General features: G+C 37.3%; 1 protein-coding gene across 9 annotated transcripts in view; it reads left to right on the top strand.

The window, feature by feature from the left end:
• The first annotated feature begins 5,911 nt into the window (after positions 1-5,911).
• Positions 5,912-21,910, top strand: part of LOC128862767 (uncharacterized) — a 37,201-nt gene continuing 21,202 nt past the window's right edge. For 3 of the 9 annotated variants that reach the window (XM_054101490.1, XM_054101489.1, XM_054101482.1), the window contains exons 1-2: positions 5,912-6,139; positions 7,790-8,648. In XM_054101490.1, the coding sequence (XP_053957465.1) occupies positions 8,160-8,648 (489 nt within the window). In that variant the 5' untranslated portion in view covers positions 5,912-6,139; positions 7,790-8,159. The other 6 variants (XM_054101486.1, XM_054101487.1, XM_054101485.1 and 3 more) reach the window with 6 other exon arrangements.

The following is a 21,910-nucleotide window of genomic DNA, read 5'->3' as shown; positions in this document are numbered from 1 at the left end:
GATTCACAAACATTTAAAGGTATTATCGATGTAAATCCGTATGGGGTACCGGCCTTCGAAAAGTCACAAAAGATAAACAAAACTCGGAGGAAGAGGCAAACTCACTCAAGTTCTCATCAACAAATAATCAGTATACTATGGGTTAGATATTCGTAGAAATGTTGACAGCGTTCAGAGTATGAAAAAAGCTGTAATGACCACCTATTATCATTTGTGCTCCACGGATGACAAGCCAAGCCATGAGTACTGTCCACCTGGTCCTGACAGCTGGTGCAAATGGCAAAAACCTAAGCCTATGGAGAAAATTTTAATCAACCTGCACCACTTCTTCTTCTCTTCTTAATTGGCGCGATAACCACTTACGCGATTTTGGCCGAGTTTAACAAAGCGCACCAGTCGTTTCTTTCTCATGCTAACCGGCGCGAATTGGACACACCAAGTGAAGCCAACTCCTTCTCCACCTGATCTTTCCAACGCATAGGAGGCCTTCCTCTTCCTCTGCTACAACCAGCTGGTACCGCATCGAATACTTTCAAAGCCGGAGCGTTTGTATCCATTCGGACGACATGACCCAGCCAACGTAGCCGCTGGAACTTTATTCGCTGCGCTATGTCTATGTCGTCGTAAAGCTCATACAGCTCATCGTTCCATCGTCTGCGATATTCGCCGTTGCCGACGTGTAAAGCTCCAAAAATCTTACGCAGAATCTTTCTCTCGAACACTCCAAGCGTCGCTTCATCGAATGCTGTCATCGTCTAAGCTTCTGCGCCATACGTTAGGACGGGCATGATGAGAGTCTTGTAGAGTGTTAGTTTTGTTCGTCGAGAGAGGACTTTATTGCTCAGTTGCCTACTTAGTCCAAAGTAACACTTGTTGGCAAGAGAGATTCTACGTTGGATTTCAAGGCTGACATTGTTATCGGTGTTAATGCTGGTTCCTAAATAAACGAAGTCTTTTACAACCTCGAAATTATAAGTGTCAACAGTGACGTGGGTGCCGATACGCGAGGGCCGCGACTGTTTGTTTGAAGACAGGAGGTACTTCGTTTTGTCCTCGTTCACCACCAGACCCATTCGCTTTGCGACCTGCACCACTACACCCAGATATTCAGCAGCACGTAGATCCAATAGCTTTAGATTTATCAGGAGATGAATTGCTCGAAAGATGTTTGGGTGGTCACACGCAAAACGCATTTGAGAGTTTCAACTTTACCGTTTGGCGTCTCGCCCCAAAACACCTACATTCGGGGTTAAAAATTATTGAAATGGTCTCATACATTGCTGCTGGATTATTCAATGAAGAATATACATCGACTTTAGAAGCAATGAACTCCTCAAATATAATAATTGGCCGATAATGTAATTCATACGCTGAAAAACTGGATGAAAAGAGGGTGATTCGAGGAAATCGGCTCAGCTCATTAGCCACTAAAGAAGTTCGTAAAGCACGTCAAAGCAACTAATTGAACAGAATGAGTTCTACGAGGCTTCAGAAGGATTATTAATTTACATATATGGCGCTGGAATTGCCGATTAATCGGTAAATCTCAAAAATCATTGAATTTTGATGTATTCAAACTTTAACGCGTTTTTCTCAAAACTATATTTTTCGAATTGGTGTACACGATAACTCAAAAAGTTATTGACCGATCTCCCTGAAATTTTGCATACATCTCTTTTATGATATTACTTTCTATGTGCGGCTGCCGTAGCCGAATGGGTGGTGCGTGACTACCATTAGGAATTCACAGAACGTAGGTTCGAATCTCGGTGAAACACCAAAATTCAGAAAAACATTTGGTACGCGCCAGTTATATATATATAAACTTTTTACAAGTTTTCGAAAATTTTTCGAAAAATAAGTTTTTCACAGCAAAAATAGTAGGAAAATTCGCCCTAAAATTCATTTTTTTGAAGCATTTTTTTCCGCGATTTTTTTCTCACCCATTTTTTTTAATTCACATAGAAATTATGGCATTAGTAAACAAAAAAATTGTTGTTTTTTTGTATTCAGCTCATTGACGCCGAAGCTACAATGCCCGCCGATTGAGAAGCCACGCTGCGACCTTCCTAGAAGAATTCAGTGTACATCCGGCATTTTAAATGATTAAAATAAAACAAAAAAAGTGTATATTATTTGAATGTATAAATAAACTGTTTGCCAGTTTTGAAAAAAATATATTGATTTCTTCATTTGAAATAATTTTAATGAAAATCAGGGAAAATATGGCCGTTTACAGGTGTCTGTCCCCTTAAGCAGAAGGAACTTGTCTCATTAGTGATTGGCCACTTTTCGTTGTCCAAAGGACTTAAAGTGATATACGTTCACAATTACCACGTTCCGTTCCGTCTTCGCTAGGATAATCCGATTATTTTGTATACCAAATAAACTCAAAGTAAAAGCAGTACTGGTCAGTACTTGTATTTCTCCGATATAAAACCACATAGAGCTCGATTTTAATGTAATTTTAACTACTTGGTAGTTTTTTTTTTTTTTTTTGCACACTCGTTTAGTGCGCTTGAATAAACTGCATGAAAAGGCTCTAAAAACGGCAGTAAACAATTTTAAATGCACAGTGTTTTACATTATTGCTTACACTCGCTAATTGTTTGAAAAAAAAAAACAATTAACACCTCTTTATGTATTATTTTCTAGCTGCAATGGGATGCATAATTGAGCAGTAAAATTGATTTGCTGTTGATTCATTCAACGACAGCGCAAAAAGATAAAACGAATTTCGCTTGTTTAATGTTGAATTGTTTCGATTTCCTTTTTTCTATAGATTTATTTTTAAATGGCGTCTTGACATAAGTGCGAAAAGATCACAACTCTGTGATAACCATTAATATTTTACTATCCGTACACGTTAAAAAACAAACATGAGATAAGCCAATGAAAAACAGGGCATAGTCAAATTGGAGAAATATTTCCAAGCTGAGTATTGTTGCTGGTGCAAAGTGCATTTTGAAATAAAATGTTTTGCCAAAACGGCACCGCAGTACGCCTACGTAAGCTGTGAGACTGTTTGGGCAACATTTTGCTATTGGAAAACATTCGCTATGCAGGCCGGCAATAATGTGTCTGATTTGGTTACAATCCAAGATGATAAATCCTGATGAGAATTTCACACTGGACAATCCACATCCTTATCACTGCGCTGTTGTGACTTTAAAGCAGTTCCAATTTTAAAATTTAGAATACACGAAATGAAATGAAAATTTACCCAAAAATCAATTTTTTTGAAAATTTCTGAAAAGGTCATTTCCGTTGATATATTTATATAAATATATACTGATAAATAATGCAGTTACTTCTAAGAGAGTGCAAATTTTCCTAATTTTGTTTTCAGCATGATAAGAGTTATTTATGGGTCTCTTCAAATGCCCAAAAAATAACCGTTATAATTCTTTCGTATTTGTTATTGCTTATTTTTTCTTGAGTTCTGTCTCAATTACGCTGGACAACTATTTAGCGCACTTACACGTGTTTTTCTCTTACATGCGATCGGTTCGGCAAATAACTATTTTTTATGGCGAATATTTAATTAATAACGTCTATTATTTAAATTTTTGCTAAAATGGCTAGAGGAAAGTGTTGTTCAGTTGAACAAAGAAAAATAATATGGAACCATTACCAAATGGGGACCAATCAAGTGAAGATTTCCAGAATAGTGCATTGTTCAAGAAAAATGGTATTCAATGCCATCAGAGATGTCAAGTCGGATGCTAATTTATTAAAACAAAAAAAAAATTCGTAAAGCTCCGCCTCGTGAAAGTTCCCCCCGTGAGGATCAAATAATTGTAAGGAAAAGTCGATCGGACCCTTTTATGTCTTCATGAACGATAGCGGCTGACGTAAGGGCAGAATTAGGCTTAGTTGTGACCAGTAAGCTCTTGCGAAGGCGTCTGAATGAAAATAAAATATTTGGTCGCATAAGCAGAAAAAAACCGCTCCTATCAAAAAAGAATATTAAAGCGCGTTTATCATTCGCGCACAGGCACCTCTTCCAAAAAAAAGACCGAGTTTTGGAAACGAGTACTTTTTACGGATGAAACTAAAATAAACCGCATCGGTCCTGATGGAAAAACGTATGTACATCGTGAAAAAAATCAGGAAACCAATCCACGGTGAAGCATGGCGGTGGGAATTTAAAAGTTTGGGGGGTTGGGCCGCTGGTCAAGATAGAAGGAAATATGGATAAGCATATGTATCTGAATATACTTAGAAATAATATGGGGCCATATTCTTTCGAGTTTATGCCAGTAAATTGGACATCTATGCACGACAACGATCCCAAACATACTGCAGGAGTGGTCAAAAACTGACTTTCGCAGGAAAATATTACTCAGCTCGATTGGCCAGCACAAAGTCCGGATTTAAATCCAATCGAAAACTTGTGGAATGATGTGAAGACGATGGTTGGACAAAAAAAATTTAAAAATATCGATGAACTTTAGGAAGGTGTACATGAAGCATGGAACTCTATTCCTTTGGACAAGTGCTAAAAGTTAATAGAGAGTTTACCACGCAGGTGAGAAGCAGTTATACAGAATAACGGTTATTCTACCAAATATTGATATGGTAAATAATAAAAGTCAACAATCTTTTCTCAACTCTTACAAATATTTCATATTTTTTACAGAAATCAAAACTGCGCTAAGTCTTTGTCCAAATCCCACTATGAGCAAATAAGAATTACTTCTATTTTATCATATTTTCACTAGGGAAAACTGTCTACTTTAAGTTATTTTGTCTTATAATAAAGTGTTAAATATATTTAGTTAAAAAAACTGGATTTAATTTGGTTTCATATCATTTAATCGAGCATTATATTGAACTCTTTTTAAGTGCGCTAAATGTTTGACCATAGCTGTATGTATACCCGTATTTTTGTTATAATGCAAATGAAGATTTGTTTAAAATTATTAATGATAATCAAAATATATTTTGCCTTGTCTAAGGAAATTTTACTTCTAAAAATGAAATACAAAAATTTTTAGTGCGGTCGAAAATCGGTGTTAAAGACAACTGGTTTAATCTGGTATTAATTATTAAATTTAAATAAATAAATAAAATATAGGTATAACTGTGAATATGTACAACCAAATCATTCACTGTAAATGTGTGTGTGTGTGAAATACTCACCTCAGTTGACCTAATTTCTAAAGAATTGTTTAATGAGTGTTTGTGTGCTCAAAGAAATGCAGAATGGTGACCAACAGTCGTTCAATGACCGATAGGAGTTTATTGCTAAAGCCAAACACACGCACACACAAAAACATTTTTATACAAATGCAAAGCAGATAACTTTCATTAAACCATTTCCATTGTTTTTTACTTTAGTCAATATTTACTCATTAGCTTTTAAACGAAGTGATGAGTGAGCGAGTGCCGATCGCATGTAGCGGAACGGCAGTTACGGTGAGAGCAAGCAAGCGATCATCTCACCTCAGCCGATAGTAAGTGAGCACAGCACTGCGAACGAAAATGAGCAGCTCAAAAACGAAAGCAAAGTTAATTGGTCGTTAGGTATATACGGGTATGCAGCAAGTAAGCAGGTAGATTCGTTAGCTGGTTGTCGAACAGTAGCGTCGCGTGGCGAAATGCACAAAATGAGTCGAAGCAGTGAGCTTTTAGAGTAAACGAAATAGCGTACCAATGCGATGCGTACAGATATAAAGCAAAGGTGTGCCAAATAAAGGCTTGTGAGTGTTTAACCACCAGAACGGTTGTGAGAAATACTTCCAGCATAAATATGATATGAATTTAAATGTGAGTTTACGACTGCCAGTCGAGCTTACGGATGTACGATTGAAATGACAGAGCCCCTTGGAAATGACTAAAGGTATTAGTGAGCACACATCGCTTTTGACTTGGTGCGCTGGGTGTGCCGCTTTTCGGCCACATGTGTAACGCTCAGTTGTGAACAGACATTGCTGGCTTAAACGCGTCAAATTGTTGGCAATAACGTGTGAGGCGTAAATTGGCGGGGCGCGAACGCGGCTTAAAGTCTACATACTTATTTATCTTTTCATTTTCTCCTTCAACTTTTGCTTCGCCATAACCTTTGCGCATATTTTTTTAGTTTTTTAATGTGTGCATAGTGGAAAAATGCCTTTAGGCCAGCACGCAAGCTTATGTAATAAATGATTAAATTTAAAAATATTTGAAATATTATTCATAATAACAAAACGCAACTTAATAGTTGAGTTGGGAGTGCAAACGTGGCTGTGAAAACGTATTAAAGTAGTAGAAGTAAAACGCAAGTGAGGAAAATGTGAACACGAGTCCATATACCAAAAAACCATATATCGGTATGATGTGATCAAAGTGTCAATGTGAGTGTGCGCCATAAAGTGAGCGCATGCAAATGAAGGTTAAGAGAATAGTTGGAACAATTCAATGGAAAAAATATATGTAATATACACAAATTAAAGAAAGGTTGGAAGAATTTCAATAACAAAACGGATCCGCTAAGTTTCAGAAATTGAGTACAACTTTAAAAAATTAATGGATAAAATAATTTCCAATACGCATTAGGAGGCCACTACTTTGGATATACCACGCATGACCTAATAAGCCAAATCAGGTATCTAGGGTTTCCTTGGTATCTAAAGAAAAACGATTAAATCGAGAATATGGTATATTTGTGTCCAAAGCTAATTACAGCTCCTCATAAACTTGAAGATGCAGTATTTTAGAAACTATTAAGGATAAATGTTCTTAAACTCACTTCCTCAGGGTTAGACATCTTCACGCTTTTATAGTAAAGGGTGGTTAAATTTCAAGGGCCGGTGTTGGATTTGAATAAAATACAATTTTTTTAGGAAATTATTGTCATTTCTCCTTATTATGATAATACTGGCATGGCTCAATTACGCACGAAACAAAACATCAGACAAATGGCTGCCGCAGCCTCGACGGTACATCTCCATCCGATGGTCCAAATTTTCGATGACGCTGAGGCATAATTGAGGTTCTATGCCGTTAATGTGCCGAATTATCTCATCCTTTAGCTCTTGAATTATTTCTGGCTTATCGACGTACACCTTTTCTTTCAAATAACCCCAAATAAAGAAGTCCAAAGGTGTCAAATCACATGATCTTGGCGGCCAATTGACATCGCCGCGACGTGAGATTATTCGGCCATCAAATTTTTCGCGCAAAGGAGCCTTTGTTTCGTTAGCTGTGTGACAAGTGGTACCGTCCTGTTGAAACCACATATCGTTCACATCCATATCTTCCGATTCGGGCCATAAAAAGTTCGTTATCATCTCACCATAGCAAACACTATTCACAGTAACTGCCTGACCGGCCTCATTTTGGAAAAAATACGGCCCAATGATGCCGCAGGCCCATAAACTGCACCAAATAGTCACTCTTTGTGGGTGCATTGGTTTTTCGGCAATCACTCTTGGATTATCATTCGACCAAATGCGGCAATTCTGCTTATTGACGAATCCACTGAGGTGAAAATGTGCCTCATCACTGAAGATGAAGTGCGCGATATGCATTTTGATTAGAACGCCCGTTTTCATAATAAGCCTGAATAACTTTAACACGTTGCTCGATTATGTATCTTTCCATAGTTCAAATTGAGTTAGTCTAGAATTGAAAAATATCACATGAAATGCAGAAAAAAACTTGACGTTTAGGTGTGGTTCACATTCAACATCGGCCCTTAAAATTTAACCACCCTTTATAATATTGATGAAAAAACAGTAATTTTTTATGCTCATTATTTACTAACAATTTTTTTGTTGTTGTGTATTTTATGTATTTTTTTAAGCGGCGAGATAAAATACCAAATACCCTTTTTAGAAACTTATACAATAGGCCCATAGAACTCTAAAAAACTCTCTAAACTAATAAAAAGTTTTAGATAATATAGAAAAACCAAAAGCACGAAATAACACAGCTACCTGCGAAAGCATTTATTGCGTATCGCACACGTTGTCGCCGCAATTCAATTCATCTCTGAACCCAGTAGCAGTGGAATAGCAGAAGGTAGAAACTATTTAAAACAGATACAAAACAAAAATAGAAAAACCAAAAACTAAAACAAATACAAAAATTAAAACAAAAGCAAAAGCGAAAATACAAGTGAAATCAAAACAGTCACCGGCAACAACAAATTTACGTACACTAAAATTCCAGCTATGGCCGATAACGGCGAACAACATAACTCACAGCAGGCATCACCAACCACAAACGTCGCATCCGTCTCTCATCCCCTAGAGGATGTTGCATTGGATGTGATGGACGATGCCGCAGCTGGCAAAAAGAACTGGGTTAAATTCGAAGACGATGAGGCGGGCAATAAAAATGCCAGCAGCAACAATAATAGCAATCACAGTGCTAGCTATGATGGCGAAGGAAGTGCCACTCGCAATAGCCCTATTAACGTCTCAAGCAGTGGACGAGACACGCTGGCAGCAGACCCAGTGTCAAAGCCAACTCCGGCAAACCGGTTATCCCCCTCAATGCTGCTGCCAGCGCCACCCAGCAGAAAACAAACATCTGTCGCCACTGCGACAATACCCATAACAACACCAACAACAGCGGCAATAGCGCGACCGCGTTCACCGCTCAGCGGTTCGGAGAGCGGAAGCGGCGCCGAAGCGATCGTAGCACCAGCACCTGTTCAGGTAAGTTATCGATACGCAACGCAACCAGCGGTTATTTATTTGTTTTTGAAATTCCGCTTCTGAGTGGAACGCATCAGAATGGTTCTCTGAGTTACAAAGCTGTATGGCTGTAAGCTCTAAAGAGTGCACGAGTATACGCTGCGCCTTTCATACGATCTCACTTTCCTGCCGAATTTGCAAGCGAGCGCCCTAGTGAGCACGCACTTTAACATCAGTTAGCCACTTTTGATCACAACTGTCATTCGTTTTGCTTTCATGCATCTTTTATGATATATTCGTGGGTCTTTATTCGTTATTGAAGTAGGTATCTCGTATCTCCATCTACGTTTACTTCTCCATATCTGTTTTCACATATGTATATACATACATACATGCATATGTATAGGCTATGTCGTAATTATTTTCATTTATTTCTTGTTAACTTTCGTACTTTGTTTCAACTTCTCATACTCAGTTACATACTTACAACCATTTATTTGGTTTGTTTTGTAGTCACAGCACGAAAAGGTCATAAAAAAGAAAGAGAGATTGCAGTAATGAAAAAATGATTTAAGAACGAGTACGTTCCATGCCCGAGTATTAGTAGTTACATTGCGGTTGGGATTTAGTTTCCATATTTATAGCGGCAAATGAGTCATTTGTAGTTTTTCCTTGTCAGCGGTAAATACAAATCTCAGTTGAGATAATTTAATATTTTTACCAGCTAAAATATTCGGTAGGTAATGCAGGGTTTTTGAACGCACAGACTGGTTCCAACTACTTCGTTTGCATAGATACAACTTTTAATTTAGTAAAAAATATGCACAGCGCTTTTTAGCAACACCACCGCTGTTTAATATTAGGTGCGCAACTATAATAACTTCGCGCTGTTTTTTTTTTTTTGATGAAAATACAACTTTATTCTGAAAAAATGGTCACAAGTGAATCATTGAAAGTATTGCCCGTCACGGGCTACTACTTTTTCTCAACTTTCTGGTAGATCTCGTATGCTGTCGCGGTAAAACTGTTCATCTTTTGAGGCTATCCACGAATCAAGCCATTTTTTGATGTCTTCATATGAATGGAACTGCGGGTCATCTAAACCATGTGCCATCGATCGGAACAGGTAATAATCTAACGGCGCAATATCGGGAGAATATGTTGGGTGGGGTAGGATTTCCCATTTCAGTGTTTCCAGATAGGTTTTAACGGGTTTGGCAACGTGAGGCTGAGCGTTGTCATGCTGTAGCATCAGTTTTTCATGCTTCTCCGCATGTTGCGGCCACTTCTCGCACAGTGCTCGGCTCAATCGTATCAATTGAAGTCGATGCCGATCCCTAGTGATGGTATCGCTTGGTTTTAACAGTTCATAATAAATAACACCAACTTGGTCCCACCCAATACATAGCACAACCTTCGCAGCGTGAAGCATGATCGGGCAGTCCCCATGACTTTCTTTTCTTTGAATTGCTGTAGTGAATCCATTTTTCATCACTCATCACGATGCGATGAAGAAAACACTTCCTTTTTTGCCGCTTGAGCAGTTGTTTACAGGCGAAAAAACAACGTTTAACATCCCTTGGCTCTAACTCATAAGGAACCCAAGTCCCCTTTAACTGAATCATTCCCAAAATATGCAATCGCTTGGAAATGGATTGGCGGGTAGCTCCTAATACTGAAGCAAGCTCCTCTAGCGTTTGACACGGATCCTCATTGAGCAATGCCTCCAATACAACGTCTTCGAAGGTTTTAGGCTTTCTTTACGCGGACGGTCGTCAACATTAAAATCACGGTCTTTGAAGTCACGGAACGTATCTCGGCATGTCTCCATAAACTTTTTGTAGCCCTCGATGCGCTTCAGCCGCCATTTTTTCGAATGAAAGAGTAAAAGCAACACTTCCCGCAAACGAGGATTATTCGGCACAAAATCAGGCATTTTCATAAAACCAAAAGTATATGTCACCAAAACCAAATCACTAATGTGTCGACAAAGTTTGTTTACCATATGTCTAAGCTTGGTTTATGACATTTAGGTTATGTTAGAATCGACTAGCACACACTGCTGGCGGCATCTATGCAGCGGGAACTTAGTTGCGTACCAATATTATTTTGGTCGCCGTCAAGAAGAACGCAACGTCATTTCGCGGTGGCATTACCAGGGGACTGCAAGCGCGCCTAGCGCGGTCTCCACTATGCAGACGACATCTGTCTATTGTCTAAGCTTGGTTTATGACATTTAGGTTATGTTAGAATCGACTAGCACACACTGCTGGCGGCATCTAAGCAGCGGGAACTTAGTTGCGTACCAATATTATTTTGGTCGCCGTCAAGAAGAACGCAACGTCATTTCGCGGTGGCATTACCAGGGGACTGCAAGCGCGCCTAGCGGGGTCTCCACTATGCAGACGACATCTGTCTATTGTCCCACAACTACCCTGACATTGACAGCCCAGATACAGCAGTGCAAGAAGCAGAAGCAAGAACATCGTACGAGCGCAGAAAATACGCAAAAATTCTCAATTGTTGGCATTGATCTGGAAGAAGTGCAATCACTCTGCTACTTGTAAGCATTCTAGCGATGAGGGACAGTTCGAATGATGATATCAAAAGCCGAATAAAGAAAGCAACGGCGGCGTTTGACTCTCTGCAAGCAATTTGAGACGCATCACACAAAAAACACGGCGCGCAAAACTTTAAATTTGTAGTTCCAATGTAAAGTCGTCTTTACTTTACGTGTGCTTAACGTGAAATGCAACGACTGCTGGCACAATCTCACTACAAGTCTTTGTAAATAGATGCCCAGAAAAAATGTTCAAAATATTTTAGCCAAAAGTTATATCGAAAGCTTATTTATAGGCCAGAACACACGAAGAAGAAGAGGAAAAATGGCGATATAACAGGACCCAGGACTCGCGATTGGAGTCTTCAAAGAAGCCAAAGACGGGAAAAACAAATGAATACCTAATGACGAAACCCGCGCCATACGCCTTAGCTGGAATGAAGTTAAGAGATTGACGCAGAATAGACCCAGATGGAAGAAATTCAGTCTAGCTCTTTGTTCCACACTGAATCCACACGGAATTCATGATAATCGTCATATTGTATACGGGGATATGTCCAAGTATTTCATACTTTTGAAGTGAAAACTTCTTTAGAATCGTTGGGAGTGATTTGAGAAAAAGTGAAACGAAAAAAGCGACACTCTTGGCTACGAATATTACATATACACGTAGCGACGAACTAAATAACGTTTAGGCCAGCGCCGACAGCATGGCGCGATAGCCGAGCGGCTAGCAATGTGAGCTTCCGATCCAAAATCCTTGGTTCGAATCACAAGAAAAAAATTTTTTTATACAGTTATTTTATTTTTTTATTTTATGATATGTTTATGAGGAGCTTTTTTTCATGGCAGAAATACACTCGGTGTTTTGCCATTGCCTGCTGAGGGGTGAGCGCTATTAGAAAAATAGTTTTCCTTAATTTTGGTGTTTTCACCGAGATTCGAACTGACGTTCTCTCTGTGAATTCTGAATAGTAGTCACGCACCAACCCATTCGGCTACGGCGTTTGTTTAATTTTACTGATGCAAAAATGAGGAAAAATATATGAATAAAGTTTGCTTACTGTTTACACATTTTCCAAAGGTGACGGAGAACCAAAAAAAAAAGTCGATTTTCAAACAAATACGAGTGCGTATGTGTAATTGTGTTAGAGTTTCGGTCACGCCCCAGCAAAACCTGCGTGCATATGTGTTTGTAACATTCAAAAAAATGTAATTGTGTTAGAGTTTCGGTCACGCAGGTTTTGCTCGGGACGCTCATAATAGCAACCGCGTGTGTATTTTTATATTCGTAAATATTTTCATTTTTAAATATTTACCGCAATTATGCCGAAAAATAATGCAGAAAAGTGTCGTGAATATCGACAGAAAAAAAATCAATAAATAGCATCACGGAATTCATTCACGAAAATTTAATAAAGTATACACCAGAAGTATCGCGGATACTTAGAAAAGATTACAATAAAGTTCCAATGATTTTAAGTGGCGATTTTAACGTAAATTTTGCATTGGACACAGCGGTTCCTTTGACTTTCTCAATACAACATTCAATTTAAAAATGTGTAACAATCGCACTGAATCGACAACACGATCAAAAACAACAATTGACGCGGTATTTCAAAGATATCTTGACAACATCGAAACCAAAGCATTTGTATCATATTTTAGCTATCATAAGCCACTCGTATCATTTGTTGAAATTGAATACATTGAGGATGAATAATAATAAAATGAAGAAAATAAAATATAAACTTTATAGCAATATTATAATGAACCTAATGCTTGCTCCTAATGCTGCTTTCGTCTTATTCTCTCTCAGTTTGTTTTACGGAAGGTTTCACTTCTATCGCGTCTAACCGTTAGACTGGTGTTTTTTTTTATAAACGAATATTTTGTATGCACAAATATTTGGATACACCGTATTTGCCAAAATGTGTGGGGAAACGCTTGTAAAGGGTGATTTTTTAAGAGCCATAGGAAATTTTTTCAAAAAAACACACGTAAAGTTCAGAAAACTGCATGAAATTTTTATTTAAATCGATAGTACAGTCCATATAATTTAATGTTTGAAGATTATTTCATGCAAATGTTGACCGCGACTGCGCTTCTAATGGTCCATCCGCTTAGTCCAATTTTGGCATACTCTTTCCAATGTTTCGGCCGGTATCTCACATATAAATGCTTTAATGTTGTCTTCCAATGCGTTAATTGCAGCAGACTTCTCTGAATAGACATGCGCTTTAACATAGCCCCACAAAAAATAGTGTAAAGGTGTTATATCGCACGATCTGGGTGGCCAATTGACAGGTCCCGAACGTGAAATAAAATGTTCACCGAAGTCGCCTCTCAACAAGTCCATTGTTACGCATGCTGTGTGGCATGTGGCACCGTCTTGCTGAAACCACATGTCATGCAAGTCAAGTTCTTGCATTTTGGGCAAAAAAAATTGTATATCATTTCACGGTAGCGCTCACCATTCACAGTTACGTTACGATTCGCAGCATCTTTGAAGAAGTACGGTCCAATGATACCTCCAGCCCAAAAACGGCACCAAACTGTGACCCTTTCTAGATATATTAGTAGCTCTTGCAATTCTTCTGTCTTCTGGCTGATCTTCACTCCAAAATCGAAAATTCTGCTTATTTACGTACTCATTGATCCAAAAATGAGCTTCGTCGCTAAACACAATTTTTAGATAAAAAAGTGAATCTTAAACTTTCTTAACAGAACACGTATTTTTATAATAAAATTCATTGATTTCCAAGCGTTGTTCGGTTGTAAGACGATTCTGGTTAAATTATAGACCAAACTGAAAATGTTTGACAGTGAAACAAAACACGGAAGGTGCGTCAGTTGTTTAAACCAACTATTTAAAAAGATAATAGCTGAAAAATCACCCGTTATATATATATAACATATATATATATATATATAACTCATATGGCTCAAAATCACCAAGGTTGCGAATTTCAAAATCGGTTTTATGACAAAAAAAATTGCAAGCTATAATGATGACTATTAGTTTATACTGTTGCTTAATTTGAATATTTTTAAAACTTTACAGGCCAGCGCACAGAATTCTTTATTTTTTTAGTAATATTGCTTAGTAGTAAATATCTTGTAGAAAACCATCATTTCGGGAACGTTTTCCTAAGTTTCATAAAATCCGCAAAAACCAAACAAAGCGCAGAATTTGAGCTTTGTTTAAAAACATGGGTATATAATGTATCTATATTGAATAAGCAATAATGAAATCAATACATTAAAAATTTTCTACAAGCAAAATACGTCAAAAAATTAAAGAAGTTGCTATTATTCCTCATAAAATTTAAGAAATTTCAAAATATTTCAAACTCTTATAATCGAATTAACGTAATATGTACAGAACAAAAGTTCTGTAATCTAATAAATATATATATAATATTTAATACCTCCATTTATGCGTATTTTATTGAAATATTGTAATGTTCCCGAAAATGATCAACCGTTCCCGGAATGACAAAAATGTTCTCGAAATGATGATATTGATATAATTAGGTAGAAATAGGGACAGATTTAAATTATAAACAACCGTTTAAAGAATTAAGTTATTTATTTATTTATTTTTTTACAAAACTTATTATTTTTCAAAAACATCAATATCATTATCAAAATAATAATATTCTTGACTTTTTTCTTTTTTTAGCGTCGGTGTTGAAATTTTATTTGCTCAAAATCAATATATGATATATCCTTAGATTCCAGCTTAAATTTTCTAATATTGTTACGCACAGATCTCAAAAAGGGTACTAAGATTTCTTCATCATCGTCATCGACACATGTCTGGCAGGTAGCAACATATCTGAAGCAAATATTTGGCTTCTCAGTAGGAACTTTAACAAGCAATAATGTCCCAGGGGATACGAGATTTGAATTCTTTGCAATAAGACGTATTTGCTTCAACATCAATCTGTTTAACTTTAATCTGCTGACGACGAGTCATTGTCTCTAAATCTTCATTGTCCGAGGAAGATGACCAGTATTCAGATTCATAGATGCTTACTCTATTTTTAAATCTCAAATCGTTATCTGTAATTATGGGCTCTTCGTCAACAGGAGATTCAATTGCAGGCATAAAAACTTTCTTACTTAACTTACAAAGGCTAGAAAGCCTCGATAGTTTTAGCTCTTTATGAAAATGTTCGTATCGATATAATTGTATTAAAATGTCTAGTCCTTTTTGTCAGTACACTTTTGAGATGTCCATTATACCTGGAATAGCATCAAGAGACTTTGGAACGCGGTTTTTCTCCTCAATCACGTTGTGTTCTGGGATTACTTTTACTTCGATAGCAGCATTTTTGAACAAATTGTCAGAATTCGCCGTCCCAGAACCCAACGTGATTGAGGAGAAAAACCTGTTCTAACATCATCACCCATCAAGACATGTCTGTCAGCTGTTCTTTTTAGGTATCCTCCTACACCATCCATTGGGTCTTTACCATGACCAGCCTCGCCTTTTTTTTCTATAATATTCTCTTTCCTTAGCCCGTTTAATTTCTTTCTGCTCTTCAGTCATCTTATCCAAGAACTTTCTTCTTCTAGCATTCACTTTTTATCTTTGGTTATTTGCGCTGCACTATCCTTTTTAAGCCTTTTTTGAGATTCTTTTTTTATTTTTTTCTTTATCAGGAGTTTTCATTATGCAGTTATTATAAAGAAAAAAAATTTTAAAATAAATTTATTAAAAAATTGAAAATTATTCGCCCTTAGAAATAATAATCATCATTCCGAGAACGCAACAGTCATTTCGGGAACGTGTCATCATGTCCGGGAACGTTTCCGAAATGACCGTTCACGAAATGACGATTTCAAATAAGCGCGCGCTTTGATTAGACGGCGGCTATCTTAAATGCGATCTGTGCTTGCCAATAGGAAAATGTGTGAGTTTACTTTGTTATTTCGTGTCGTAAAAAAGAATTTCATCAATAATTAAATGTAATAATTTCGTTCACGAAATGACGGACTATTGATGTACGCTCTACGAATAATGAATTGAAAGGTACTTACCATTTAGATTTATTTTATTTGACGATAAATACTCTTACAGCCCGCTTTGTTATTGTTTTCTTCCTCGACTGACGTTAGACACCGAATGGCTGCATTCACTTAAAATTATTTTTGATCTATTATCGAAACGTTCACTGAAATGACTTGTGCGGTATCGGACAAACTATATTGGATATTTTTATAGTTAAAAATAAATAATCTTTTAGTATCCTTTCTAAAACTAAATTTTGTATAAAAAATACGATGTATTAGGTAATGAAATGGGTAACTTACCTCAAATTTTTATATTAAATTTTGGACTTGTTGCTGAAGATTGTACATTAGGACGCGTTCCCTAAATGATTATCCATGCATGTATATTGATTTTATTTAAAATTTGCTTTATTAATTAGTTATATTGTTTCATGTACACACAAAACAGGTTAGTTGAAGTAATTTATTAATTTTTTTTTCTCAAATAAGTCAAGATTTAAGACATTAAATTGCTAGCAAAGCCAATTCTGCACCTTGGTGATTTTGAGCCATATATATAAAAGTAAATCTATCGAAATTATACTGGATTATAACTTATCTCATATACTATACTCATCTACTTATGGTGCTGGCAAACCTATTTCAGGGAAACGAATTCCTTCCATGTACTCACCCAAAAACATTTTAAATTTGATATGAATTGTCACTAATGCCAGGGTGTCATTCCAGTGCTTGTAATCATTAAGGGCTGCCCAGTGATATCCATTATGAATTGAAAAGAAATCTAACCAAAGTACTTGACTCGAGTATTTCCTAGCTATTAAATTTTTAGCTTAGATAGTTTTTTCATGACAATGACATACATCCATATATTCCGATTATAAGTGTTGTATTTTCTATTTGCGCCCAAATATGAATATATTTTTATTATTTTTCAAAATATTTTCCTTCCGCATTTGATTGAACTGATTTTGAAAGCACTTTTACCACTCACAAGTGGATATCTACAAAACGAATTGTTTATAGGCTTCAACAACATATTCAGGCGCTGAAAAGCGTTCGCCTCGCATTTTGTTTTTGATGTTCGGGAACAAAAAGAAATCAATAGGTGCCAAATCAGGGCTGTAGGGCAAAATCTCTAATGTGTGAGCCGATACATGAGAGCTCGCATTGTCTTGGTAAAAAATGATTCGTCTACGGCGGTTGGTTTCCCTTAATTTTCCGAAAAACTTCTGGCAAACAAATACTATTCAGAATTTACTATTTTATGTTTACTTTTATTGGGTTAAGCTCGTCTTGGAACACTCATACTGTCGATTGCTGTTTTTTCCCGACTCATATGTATATATCCAAGACTCGTTATCTGTTATGATGTCATAGGCGTGCTTTGAACCACCGCGACTGAATTTCTTCAACATTTCGTTACACCAATCGACACGAGTACTTTTTGGGCAATTGCGAGAACAAGTTTTCTTGTAGACCAAATTTTCATGCAACGCCGGATCATAGGGGCTATGTCTGATTCTTTAACACCATAAGTCGAAGTAAGTTGATCAGACCTATCTCGATAGTCCACATCGAAAATCGTAATAATTCTTCGGACGAGAATTTTTACGAAGTAATACCATCTTTTGAGCGAGATGAATTTTTGAACTTAGAGAAAAAAGAACAAATGAAGCTCGTCAGGAAAACGTTAAATATAAGTTAATGCTAAAAAATACCAAACTTTTTTGATACAAATATTAAATACAGCTCATCACAAGTAGTGTTGCAAAGGCGCAAAATGTAAAGTCAACCAACGTATAAATGAACTGAAAACACGAAGTTCCGCATTGTATTGGTCCTATCTCCGCCTAGATGGCCGATTTTTGAAGAGTGTTTAGGTTTAGAAGAAGAATGTATTTTTTGAATGTGTGCTAAAAAGGAAAATAAACACGAGGTGTGTTCGAAAAGTATAGCGAATTTTGAATTTTCGCAGGTTACGCATATTTGAATTTCGATTTGTTTTGTGACGATATGTTGGTACTCATGTCTCTCACTCAAGCCGACGAGTTCGGCCATTTTGAATGTTCACTTAATTGTTGACAGCTGGTTTGCTTGCACGTCTTTGATTTTTACCTATTCAAAAAGATGGATCCAAGAACCTGTATCAAATTTTGTGTGAAAAACGAAATTAAGTGCGCATATGCATTCCGAATGTTAACTGTCTCCTACGGAGAAGCTGCTTTGGACCAAAGCAACGTTTATCGGTGGTACAAATGGTCTCAGAAGGCCGAGAGGAAAGATGTGAACGACGAAAAGCGTGCCGGACGCCTGGGCACTTCAACAACACTTCAACAGACAAAAAATTGATGAAGTGAAGAAAATGGTATTGGCCAAACGTCGAATCACCGTTAGATAAGTTGCTGAGAACCTAGACATATCGATTGGCTCGTGCCATTCGGATTTTTTCAATGATTTGGGCATGAGACGGGTATCCGCAAAATTCGTACCAAGACTTCTCAATTTTGATCAAAAGCAGCATCGCATGAACATTGCTAATGAGACCCAAATTTGCTCCTGAAGGTCATAACTGGTGACGAATCGTGCGTTTATGATTATGGCGAGGAAACCAAAGCTCAATCATATCAATGGAAGCTGCCGCATGAACCAAGACCGAAAAAACCGCGCTAAGTTCGGTCGAATGTAAAAGTTTTGCCTACCGTTTTCCTCGAATGCAGGGGCATTGTGTATCATGAGTTCTTGCCACAAGGTAAAACGGTCAATAAAGAATATTACCTGCAAGTTCTGCGCAATTTGCAATTTGCGCGAAGTAATCCGCCAGAAACGCCCTGATTTGTGGATGAACAAAAATTGGCTCTTGCATCACGATAACGGCCCTGCTCACACATCGTCGCTTGTGTGCAACTTTTTGGCCGAAAACAACAAATGAATGATGCCACAGCCCCCGTATTCCCCAGATCTGGCCCCCTGTGACTATTTCTTGTTCCCGAAACTGAAGAGGCCTATGACGCTAAGCCACGATTGATGAGATAAAGACGTCATCGAAGGAGGGGTTGTACAAGATTAAAAAAATGATATTTTAAAATGCTTCGAAGATTGGAAAAAACGTTGGCAAAAGTGCATAATATCTCATGGGGATTACTTTGAAGGGGACAAAATAGATACTAATGAATAAATAAACAATATTTGAAAAAAAACACAAAATTCGCCATCCTTTTTGAACACACCTCGTTTACAAGTAATTTTTAGAAATAGTTTGCCACCAGCGCCATTTGGCGATCGAAATTTCGTGCCTAGAAAACTTGTGTTTGTATTAATGAAAGTTCAATCGAATTCAGTTCACCCTGTCCGAAGATTGAAAGCACTGCCGAATCCACAAAGCAATCGCGCGCAAACAAGGCGAATTTATACAAGATGATATCGGTATAACAGCCAATTTTTCTTTTTTTTCGTGCGATTTAGTATTTAAGAGACCTTCCACTGTTCTCTAAAAAACAGGAATGTTTGTTTGCTTTCATTCTGTTTGAATTTTTAACTTTCCAAATACTAAATTTCCAAAACAAAAGACTTGTAAAAATTATTGTTGCCCTAGTGCCACCACCTTGTATGACTTCGCCTTGCGCCAAGACAGAAATATTGTATGCATTTAAATAAGTTCTTCCAATACATAAATTAAACCTTTTGAAGTGCTAAAAATTATGCGATAAACGAGCCGAAAAATGTATTATCGCAACAGATGTGTTATTTTTCTTTACGGTGTGTCTTTACTTCTCTATCTGCAAGCTAAGACAAACCTTATGTCTTATGTTTTCAATGCATGAAATTGTGGCAAAATGAAATGGCCAGGTAATTCACACCTGTATGCTAAAATATATAAAATTGCCGATCACAGCCCGACTTGTAGGTTAAGAAAAAAAAAAAAAACTTTTAATGTTGCATCGTATATACGTATGTAGGTAAAGAAGTCATCCATATTTTGGACTTAAAAGTAATAACAAATAAAACAAAATAATACATACAGGGTGAAAGATATGAAGTGTTACCAACTTCACACTGCTTGTATCTGTAAAACAGCTTATGACATCAACGTCAAAATTGTTCTAATGACAGTTCAATATATTGTTTATAAGCCATCAAAAGCATTTGCGTCTCAGTTTTGTTGATTTTTTTTTCTGCGATGGAATTCAAAAGTAATAGTGTGATTGCGTTATATTTGGCTGGAAAATCACAACTCACGTTCGTGAGCTCAGTCACCTCAAAGTGAATAAAATGTTTGTGTATCGCACTATAAAATGTTACAATAATACTGGTAGCATTGCTAAACGCTACGGAGGTGGACCAAAAAAACCGCAACAACGCCAGAAATGGTTCGGAAAATGAAGGCTCGACTTGAACGAAATCCACGTCGAAGTGGAAGAAAAATGGCCAAAGAAATGAAAATATCGCAAGACATCATTCGACGCATATTGGCAAATGAGCTCAAGGTCAAGGCTTACAAGTTCCAAAAAGCACACGATCTTTCACCCCAGCAAAAAAAAGTTCGATGCGAAAGAGCAAAGGAATTGTTACGCTTGCACGAACGTGGCGAATTTCCTAACATTGTGTTTTCTGATGAAAAAAATTTCCCAATTGAGCAGTTCATAAACACTCAAAACGATCGTGTTTACTTGACCGAACGCTATATGAGAATTTGAATCTACGTATGGCCACTCGAAGCAATTTCCCATCGCAAGTAATGGTTTGGGCCGCAGTGAGCGCTGATGGACGCTCTCCAATCGTTTTTATCGAGCCTGGTGTCAAAGTGAATGCCACTTCTTATCGGGAAAATGTTTTAGAAGCTGCTTTAGAGCCGTGGACACGCAAACATTTCGGTCATAGACCATGGACGTTCCAACAGGACTCGGCACTGTCTCATAAAGCTCGTGTGAACCAAGAATGGTTAAAAAATTATGTTCCACAATTCATTTCGTACACACAATGGCTTTCGAATTCGCCAGACGCAAATCCGATGGACTATTCCATCTGGTCCATTTTGGAGAGCAAGGTGAGGACTAAAAAATATGCCAGTATGGATGCGCTGAAAAAAGCGATTATACGAGAATGGGCCAAAATACCTCAAGATCACATTCATGCAGGATGCAACTCATTTTTTGACTGTTTGAAGGCTATAGTAAAGACAAAATGTGGTCATATCGAGCTAAAGTGAATACATATTTTAAAATTGTACTCATTTTTGAACAATTTTGTCTTTGAAATCAGTAAAAACTAATTTCACACAAAAAATGTATGGTGTTTTGAATAGGTAACACTTCATATCGTTCACCCTGTATATATATAAATGGCGCGTACACCCTTTCTGGGTGTTTGGCTGAGCTCCTCCTCCTATTTGTGGTGTGCGTCTTGATGTTGTTACTCAACTGAAGGGACCTACAGTTTTAAGCCGACTCTGAACGGCAAATATTTTTTATGGGGACCTTTTCCATGGCAGAAATACACTCGGAGGTTTGCCATTGCCTGCCGAGGGGCGACTGCTATTAGAAAACACTTTTTTATTTATTTTAGTCTTTCACCGAGATTCGAACCAACGTTCTCTCTCTGAATTTCGAATGGTAGTCACGAACCAATCCATTTGACTACGGCGGCCGCCTGAGGACACTAAATCTGGACACTATCAGCTGACGCCACAAAATGAAAATTA

Source organism: Anastrepha ludens, chromosome 5 (assembly GCF_028408465.1).
Source record: "Anastrepha ludens isolate Willacy chromosome 5, idAnaLude1.1, whole genome shotgun sequence".
NCBI lineage: Eukaryota > Metazoa > Arthropoda > Insecta > Diptera > Tephritidae > Anastrepha > Anastrepha ludens.
Note: the sequence above shows the minus strand (reverse complement) of the source record. Positions and strands in the feature narration are given on the sequence as shown.